The 9772-nt window shown below is 45.7% G+C and overlaps 1 protein-coding gene across 4 annotated transcripts in view; it reads right to left on the bottom strand.

Moving 5' to 3' along the window:
* nicn1 (nicolin 1) overlaps nucleotides 1–9334 on the bottom strand; it is a 10656-nt gene extending 1322 nt beyond the window's left edge. Inside the window, exons 1-7 of one of the 4 annotated variants that reach the window (XM_085275339.1) lie at nucleotides 9205–9334; nucleotides 8732–8932; nucleotides 8219–8368; nucleotides 5417–5596; nucleotides 2969–3082; nucleotides 1533–1601; nucleotides 150–254 (exon numbers count right to left, since the gene is read on the bottom strand). In XM_085275339.1, coding sequence (XP_085131465.1) covers nucleotides 150–254; nucleotides 1533–1601; nucleotides 2969–3082; nucleotides 5417–5596; nucleotides 8219–8365 — 615 coding nt within the window. In that variant the 5' untranslated portion in view covers nucleotides 8366–8368; nucleotides 8732–8932; nucleotides 9205–9334. The other 3 variants (XM_085275340.1, XM_085275338.1, XM_085275341.1) reach the window with 3 other exon arrangements.
* Between the last annotated feature and the right edge of the window lie 438 nt (nucleotides 9335–9772).

Raw genomic sequence — 9772 nt, 5'->3', positions numbered from 1 at the left:
AAATGTCATTTCAGATCATTTGATAAACTAAAATGTTCATCATCTCTGAGAACATGAAAAACGAGCTAACGGCCAAATGTTATTACATCACCTCCATCATGAACACACTCATTACAGGACAGATGAGGCTGACTGTGTGTTTCACTCACATCGAACCGTCCGATGGATGCTGTCGTCTGATTGGTCTGCATCACCTCAGTCAGAGCCCACATCTGCTGGATGCTGGAGGATACGGTCTGCGGGTCAGGGAGGCCCTGAGGGACACACGGGGACACAATCATGCTCCTTCCTGGATCATAGTTAACACTTGAAGCTGAAGCTCTGAATTAAATCAATTAATAGAAATCAGAACTCACGTACTCAGTCACATGACCAAACAAAAAAACCCCGACCACACGAGCATCTGAGACGCCAAAAGCCCATGTCATCAGGAAGTAAACGCACTCGCTGGCGTCTCTTTAACCTGCTGGTAATCAGACCGCCTCACAGCGCCACGAGCTGGCGTGCGTCACTGATGAGCACCAAATGCTCTGCTACGGACGTCGGTGATGCGAATTCAATTCAGTTTGATTTATATAACACCAAATCACAGCTACAGCGGCCTCAGTGTGCTTTATATTGTACAGTAGACCTACAATAACACAGACAGAGAAACCCCAACAATCATATGACCTCCTATGAACAAGCACTTTGGTGACAGTGGGAAGGAAAAACTCCCTTTGAACAGGAAGAAACCTCCGGCAGAACCAGGCTCAGGGAGGGGCGGGGCCATCTGTTAGACGTGTTTCTGCTGGTTAAGCTGAAGCCGCCAGACTGCGCTGACAGAGGCGGTGATGTTATTTTCCACAGTGACACGAGCGTCTCGGCTTGGAGATGAGGCGAGGAGTGAGGCAGAGCTGGTTCAGCAATCAGATCAGTATCCTCTGCCTCTGCTTGAAGGGGGCCGAGGACACAGTTTCATATCTCATCTGGCCCGGGAGCTGGAAACCATCGCCATGGGAAAGGACGGCTTATCTGCAGCCACCGTGACCTGACTCTGGATCAGCAGGAGCAGCTGGACCTGCCGGTTTACTGCTGCCTCCATCGGTTAGTTTGTTTCTTCAACAGCAATAAAAAGCTCTGCTCCTGACTCACAGTTAAAAACGTGTCACAGAGGTAACCTGTAAGTGAGCTTAGAGGCTATGAGAGCCTGAGGTCAGCCAGAACTCGTTGATCCTTCCTCCTGTTCCAACTAAACTAAACTCTTTGTTCAGCTGGATTTGCTTTTTGCCTTTTTAATAGTTTGTTTTTCCGGAGTCACAGACAAAAAGTAAGAAAAGCTTCTTTCATTTGGAAGCTTATCAAAAACAAATCAGAGCCCAGAGGAAGACGAGCTGCAGAATAATAAAACCCTCATTTGCGTTTCAGCCCTGAAGAAGCTGAAATTGAATTTAAGTATGAAAACTGAGAAATGAGCTAATAAAATATGCAGCAAACTCCCATCAGGCTCTCAAAGCTCGGCGCCCTCGTGTAGACAGAAACACGGTGCGTACCTCCAGATCGGGGTGCTGGTCAGTGAGGGTCAGGTCAGACAGCCAATCAGAAACCTCCTTCTCTGGGTCCTGGAAGGAGGAAGAGCGTTTGTTAAACTCTGCAGTCGAGTTTCTGTTACTTTGTTGTTCAGTTGGATCTCTGCTTCAGTTCTCACTCTGGCTCCACCTGCTGGTGGTTCAACAGCAAACCCCAACACCCCCCCACCGATCCAACCCACAGCTGCAGGAACCACTGCGGTTTATTTCTGATTCTGACGTCAGTTCAATCCTCAGCACGTGGTCCGTGCAATACAGTGCATGACTTTTTCACCAGAATCACCACGGCAACTAACACATCACCTATGTTCAGGGTGCCGTTAAAATCAGCCGGATGCAATTATTTACAGCATGTTGGGTGGTTTTACCTGTGGAAGGTAAACCAGGTAAACTTTGCTAAACCCACAGAATGAAGCTCCAGCTCTGTGTGTTTAACCCGGGCTTTAGAAAACGTCTCAAAGTCGCTCTGCTTGATGCTGATCTGCTGCTGAGTCTCGTCACACTGCTGGAAACACGCAGCACACACCAAGAACACCTGATCAGCCAATCACATTCATTCACTGTGATCTGCACCTGTCCTTCCTGTGGGACCAGAAGCTTTAATGTTTAAATGGACCCAGTTTAAAGTGTCTCAGCTCTAATGTGCAGCCGTCACCTCAGAACCAAACAGCAGCACTGAGCGCGCTCAGAGACAAAATCATTCATTTACCGCTCTGTGCCAGAAATCACCAGATTAACCTGCATCTTCATCATTTGTCTGATGTACTGTTAGATTTTTATGTTCTTGATAGATTTTATCACCATTTATCATCTAATAACGTCTCTGACCGGAGCAGCTGACACTCGCAGGGATCGTTTATTAGCATGTGAGCACCCTCAGAGCCTGAGGAGGAGGCTACGTGTATAAGCTGTGAGGTGTTCCAGTTCAAATCACGATAGAAGGGCTGGCACCACTGCTCCACCTTCTCACACATTTCCTTAAATGTGGTCCACTGACTGCTGCGAATCAGTGGAGTTCAAACTGGTTTAAACCTTCTGGGAGAGCCAGAAAAAGGCCCTGTGAGCGCAGCTGCTCAGCAGACACAGTGTAAACACAGAGAAGCATTTAGCAGCTAAAGAGTGCCAGGCGGGGTCAACAAAACATCCTCCACCTCAACTTCAAATATCGCCCATCTGCCCGTGCTGTGAGGAGTTACTGAAACTTGCACAGTCATGGTGTTGTGATGCTGGGTTGGACTGGAAGAAGCACTGACGTTTCCCTTCAAAGTGACAGCGTGCTGATGTTACCTGAGGGCCTGAGTTCATTATATGCTCTCTCACTGAGTCTGTGATTAATGTCACTTTACCTTCCTGCACTCCTGACTCCGCTGCACGTTAATGACAACATTAGACAAACTCACCGGCTCCGTGTGAGGAAATATTTTAATGTCTTCAAGGCTGAAGGTTAACCAGGCCAAGGACGGCTGCCTCAGGATCAGCCGCGCACACACCACGTGATCCGGCTCCACCTGCATCTGAGGCACGAACAACAGCAGAGGAAAACCGGCTCATCAGAATACATGATCCACTCATCCATCCACCCATCATCCATCCACCCACCCAAGGGTGTGGCCGCCTCCCATCCGTGGCCACTGGTATAACACAAAATACAAAAACATGGACCAAAGTTGTTGAAGAACCAGAAGCTGCTGTGATTCTGATCAGAACGTTTTCGCCAACATTTCTTCAAATCATTCGAGTCCTTTGAGTCCCGACGAGGTGCAAAAATCAGTGCAGCAACAGAACACAATGAATCTCCCTCAAGGCTAAATGTGACGAACACTAAACCCATAAGAAGTGACTGAACATAATTTATGCTATCACAGTTACCGTTTAAACTCATCAGCCTCGCAGTGCCGACTGAAGTAAACAAAAATGAAATCTCCATTCACCACCTGGCTCTATTTGCATGGAGATTAAACAGAGGAAATGAAGAATAAGTCACTGTGTGTTGTCTCCAAACTTACAAACTTATTGTGAGTTTCTCAGGGAGCCGGCTGGCTCGACGCCACCGCAGCTGAGAGGGAAAACAAACTGGAGCCGGCTGTGGTGGTTTTTATGCCCAGCGGGATGCATCGATCTACAGATCTGACGATTGCGGTTAATCCTCCTGTCATTAGCAGAGGCACAGCAGCTCGGTCTGGCAGCACAACAGGCGGCACGGTTTTCTCAACTTCTGCCATCAGAAGCGAGGAGGCAGAGCGGCTAACGAGACGCTGCTCTGCGGCCCGTTTCCTCTCGTTTCTTTACAGAGCTGCTCCCAAACTTTGACCTGCAGGGCCTTTCTAAACCTCTGGTGGGTTGTCACACTGCTTTGTGTAGGGCCACTACCTGTAATACTGCAGGTAACACCTGATCACACCTGGCGTGATTAGTTGGAGAAACATTTTTGCCCCTTTGGTCTCAAACACATCTGGTATAATTCAGACATGTGATATCAGCTTCTCATATATTTTGACTTCCTGTCCTGCAGCTGGCTGAAAGCTTCATTTCTGCTGGCTGAGTCATCACGGTCACTGATCTTTATATCAAAGGGTCAGCGTTAGTGTTTTGGCTAATGCCAAGCTGGTTTCTGGTACTAGATGAGACCATGTTTAGATGAGAGGGTAATATGTAGAGTCTAGGGAGACCGACTCTCGGCTGGAGCCTCTGCTGGACGGTAGAGGAACTGCAGGTTCAGTGATGATGTTTTTCCTGATGTGAGTTTTGTTATGAGCTGAGAATTGTCTTACGTCTAAAACTGTGGAGGACAATGATACATTTTAAACACACACCGTTATCATGTTTACATCCAGGAAGATGTTTGTTGCACAGAGAGCAGGAGAACCAGTCAGTGACGTCCATGTTTCAGAGGTGGAGTAAGAAACCATCCTTTGTCACTAAGAGCCTGACGCTGTTCATCACACTTCCTCACAACAACAGTATCTGAACCCAAACAACCATATTAACCCTGAACAGAGTGTGGAAGGTAGAGTAAAAAATCCTGCAGGAAAACGAAACAAGCGCATAGACAGAGATCAATATGAGCTGTGAGCCTCCAGCCTCCTGCACTGCAGAATTTCAGCTCGCTGAAAACAGACCTCAGCAGCAGATGTCTCCGTTTCTCCTGGTGTCATAAGTGCAGCAGTTTCTTTTAACTAATGGAGGTCATTCCTTAATTATTTAACAATGACCTTGGGATGAGTTTAAAAAAAGGTCTGATATAAAAGAAAACTACTTTTGATGTCAAGGTTCCTCCTCAGCACGCCTGCAGCGTTAAAGGTCATCACAACAGGTGTGGCTCTTTGATGCACCGACAGCGTGAGGACAGGTTACTCTGTTGTCAGTCATCATGTCCAAACTAAGCACAAACTGTCTAAAAACGAATGCAACATTATAAAAAACTAAAAACAAGTTGAATGAAAAATAGCACGTGACCTGCAGCGTTCCCTCACATCCTCATATACGACCTGCTGGGAAGGTTTGACTGAGAGATCAGATCAGTAGGAAACAACCGGTTTATGCATTTTAAGATAAAAAAGAAATGCCTTTTAAATTGTTTATGATGACATGATGCCAGAATGATTTCCAAGCTACATTCAGGTTTGAAATGAGTAACGTTTGAACTCAGAGGAAACGACGTGTTTCTGTACAACAAACTTATCAGATGCTAAACAGGAAACACTGATCATCAAGTGTTGTGAAAAGTTCAGGTTTTAATCTTCAGCAGTTTTGCGTTTCTGCAGTCGAATATGTTTATGGCTGCTTTGTCGTTAAACCGTAGCAGTGACTGAAAAGCCAGATTTAAGGTGAGAAGAGGTGAAGCCCACCTGCGTCCGGTGAATGGTGTAGTAGTCCTGGGAGCCCCCCTCAGTGTGGGGGTTGTCCATCAGGGGCAGGTCTCTCACGGCCGTGCACCACTTGGCGGGGGCCTCCTGCTCGGGGTTCCTCCTCAGCAGGCGCACCGTCACGTAGGCTGTGTAGTAGTTCTTAAAGGTGACCTCCTCGATCTGGAAGAAACGCAGTGATGCAGGAGAAACATCAGCTCCCAGCACAGCTCGGATATTTTAGATATTTAATTTCTATTTAAAAAAGACTGAAAACCAGAACTAATGACAGCAGATGTGTTGGATTCAGCACGAATATCAGAAAAAATCTGCAGAAATTTGACCTCCTCAGGGCTCGAGATCACTTTAATGGGAAATATTATTTAATAAGGGCTTCCTTTTAATCTGTGAGTGCATATATGTAAAAACCTTCCACACAGAGAGACGCTAAACTCCAGAAGCACTCCTCATTAAATACTCTCAACTTTTCCCTTCAGCCTCCGCGGCTCGCCTCAGCTTGTCCTTCAGGTCTTCTAGTCACAGTCACGAGAACAAAAGCTTTGGATGTTAGCTTTATCTGATGTTATAATCTGATTAAAAGAAACATTAAATTGTGACTTGATTTGTATTTTGCATTTCTGACTGGAACACAGGGCTGCTGACAGGAATAAAAGAAAGTTCCTTGGTGATGTGCTGGATGAAGTGAAACTTCATTAAACCACGCTGGGCCTGGAAGGGAAATGCCTCCCGTCCATTCTGGGTCTTAACCTATTATCTAAGAAACGCTGTATCTGCCAAATCTCTGCATTAAGGCCTAAACGGAGCGCACAGCTCGCTGCTGAAAACTCCTTTGTGCATTAGTGGCTCCAGGCAGACGCCTTTGAAGCTCGCAGCTTTGAGCTAATGAGGAGTCACTCTGCATTAAAGACGACTTTAAATTAGGACTAAATGCTGAAAAGTGGGTCAGCACCCAAAATGTTTGAAGTCGCTCCCAAGACAGGAGCACAGCTCTCTATTTAAACAAATGCTGTGAGTGCGTGCGCTGCTGCTGAGAGGCCCAGATGGAGGGATGTTCTGCTGCTTTCAGGTTTTTAACTTTGCTCTGGGGGCAAAAGACAACAAACAGAACTTTAGTGACGTCTTTCTCCAGCAGCAGAAAATTCACTTCCAATAACGAACACAAACAAAGTCAGGCTGCACGTAATAATTACTGTTACTGAATATCTTATTGTGAAATCGTGTCATTATTTTGTCTAAGACATGTGAACAAACAGTAAAAAGTATCTAAGAGTGTCTGGATGCATGTTCAGTAATGCAGGTGATGTGAGAAAGTCGATTGTGTCGGCCTGGACGCAGCGTTTTCTCAGGCCTTATAAACCGTACAGCTGCGTAACAGCCGACACCAAAACCACTGACTAACAGTGAGGCGAGATCTGCTTCATGTCTGTTAATGTGCAAAACTGCAAATCACTCAACTGAGATTGATGGGGGACATTTTACAGTCAACGTGAACAATAAACAGCCACGGATCAGTATTTAAGGTGTGACTCATCATCCACTGGAGCACCAACGGAGAGAAAGACAACTGCTGCCTAAGCAAAAGCCCTTTAACAGGCATAACTTACAAAATAAAAGCCTTCTGTTGTGTGTTTTCATTATTTTTATAGATTAATTATTAGCTTCTCTGTCTGCAGCTTTTCTTTTACCTACAAAAACATCCTTCAGCTCCACTGTGTGTCAGCGCATCAACATCCTTCTTGTTCTGGCTGTTGATTGGTTCTTTGATTGGAGCCGGAGACAGACACCTACTATTATGATCATCATGACTCAATTCAATTTTATTTATATAGCGCCAAATCACAACAAAAGTCGCCTCAAGGCGCTTCATAGATACAGAGAAAAACCCAACAATCATATGACCCCCTATGAGCAGCACTTTGGCGACAGTGGGAAGGAAAAACTCCCTTTTAACAGGAAGAAACCTCCAGCAGAACCAGGCTCAGGGAGAGAGACAGAGATTAATAACAGATATGATTCAATGCAGAGAGGTCTGTTAATACATAGTGAGTGAGAAAGGTGACTGGAAAGGAAAAACTCAATGCATCATGGGAATCCCCCGGCAGCCTACGTCTATTGCAGCATAACTAAGGGAGGATTCAGGGTCACCTGGTCCAGCCCTAACTATATGCTTTAGCAAAAAGGAAAGTTTGAAGCCTAATCTTGAAAGTAGAGATAGTGTCTGTCTCCTGAATCCAAACTGGAAGCTGGTTCCACAGAAGAGGGGCCTGAAAACTGAAGGCTCTGCCTCCCATTCTACTTTTAAATACTCTAGGAACAACAAGTAGGCCTGCAGAGCGAGAGTGAAGTGCTCTAATAGGGTGATATGGTACTACAAGGTCATCAAGATAAGATGGGGCCTGATTATTTAAGACCTTGTATGTGAGGAGCAGGATTTTGAATTCTGGATTTAACAGGAAGCCAAAACAGGAGAAATCTGCTCTCTCTTTCTAGTCCCTGTCAGGACTCTTGCTGCAGCATTTTGGATGAGCTGAAGGCTTTTCAGGGAGTTTTTAGGACTTCCTGATAATAATGAATTACAGTCGTCCAGCCTGGAAGTAATAAATGCATGAACTAGTTTTTCAGCGTCACTCTGAGACAGGATATTTCTAACTTTAGAGATGTTGCACAAATGGAAGAAAGCATAGAAGTTGATAAAGCCTCAGGAGGATGTCAGACAAAAAACATGGAGGATGCTGTAGGTAACTGATCATGTGAGGCACTCGGGGGCTCTCTGCGTTTGCTTACATTAACAGGCTTTCCAAACGGGAGGTTGACGTCGACGACACAGACACCGGAGTGAGCCGTGTCTGCTTTGGCATCTCCAATCTGCAGGTAGACCGGAGCTTTGACAGTGAAGTTCACAGGCTTGGTGTCGTCAGGGGTCCCGCTCATCGTCTGGAAGAACAAATGAGAGGTCTGAAGTGAGTGACCTGTCTGCCACACAAGGTGAGTTCCCGCTTCTGTTCTACAGCTGATCTGTGGTTTCTGAACGCTTCTTTACGCGCCGTACAGCTCGGACAAATAAAGCTAAACCTGGGCCTAGTCCTGCAGTCTAATGAAAGGATCAGGAGGACAGCTGTCAGTGCTGCAGCTGCAGATGTGCGCGCTCTGTCAGCACCACGGACAGCGACGGCACCGCCGCTGGATCCAGTTAGCACAGAGGCTAAAAGCTCCACAGCTAACCGACGGCCAAGCACTGTCGGTGATTTCAGGCTAAAACAAACCGAAGCGGAAAAGCTCCGCTGCTTCGGGGCTCACCTGTCCGTGTTTCAGAGGGCTCGCAGTCGGTGGAGGTCAGCAGAAAGATGAAGAAAAGGCCCAAATGAACCGCTGAAAGTCGCAGATGTCAACATGCTAAAGAGAATCAGTTTTGCTTCCTGGTTGTCACCATGGCGACCGGGGCAGTCTAAAAGGGCCAGCAGTATGTCAAAAAAAATTGAAACCGTCCCGTCAATGGAGCTGAAACCAGAAAATATACGTTTTTGCTTGAAAAATTATGAAAACTTTTCATTACGTATCACAAAGGGTGGTGGGTGCCATGATATCAAACTTTCAAAGTAAAAGCTATTGGTTTCTTATAGAAAGACTCGTATACTTTAAAATATTTCATACTTTTCCAAATGTTAGTGACAATAAGTCATCAGGACATTTCAAAAAGTGTCGTTCCTACCCCCCGCCCGCCATTACGCACTCCTCAGCATAAAAGCCTTTGGTTAGTTAGTGTAACTTACAAAATAAAATCCTTCTGTTGACCGGAAGAGTCTTAAAGGGCCAGCAGCCCTCTGAGCCGCAGCAGTCTCCTCACAGATGGAGCCTGTTGTTCAGTTTATAATAATGTGCAGGGGCAGAACGAGTGTGGGCCCCTTAAAAAGTCCCCCCAATCATAAAGAAGTTTAACTGAGGTCCTCCCACTGTTTTCATGACAGCTTGGCAGATCACATCCAGCTTGCCTATGATCTCTTTTTATTAAATCAAATCATTCTACACCTAACACTTTAAAAAAGAGAAAAAAGAAAGAAATACAAAGAAACAAATAAGAAAACCATAAAAAAAAAATTTGAGTCTCCAGTTCTGGTCAGTCTGTGTGATTATAGCCCCGGTTTCCTGCTCTTCCTCTTCTGCTGAAGTTAAAAAAAAAAGAAAAGAAAGAGAAAAGAAAGAAAGAAGCTCATCTGCTTCAGGGATGAACTGAGCGCTTCTGCATTCTTTGGTCGTAAGAATGCAGAAGTTCCTGTTGTCTTTACATCACTAAAAGCAGTCTGTCCATCCTCCTCTGACCTCTGATGTCAACAAGACATT

This window comes from Mchenga conophoros, linkage group LG5, assembly GCF_057382185.1.
Source record: "Mchenga conophoros isolate Kocher_MC1m ecotype Shallow Benthic linkage group LG5, M_conophoros_male_GT1.1, whole genome shotgun sequence".
Classification (NCBI taxonomy): domain Eukaryota; kingdom Metazoa; phylum Chordata; class Actinopteri; order Cichliformes; family Cichlidae; genus Mchenga; species Mchenga conophoros.
The sequence above is the reverse complement of the archived record's forward strand: the minus strand, read 5'-3'. Positions and strand labels throughout refer to the sequence as shown.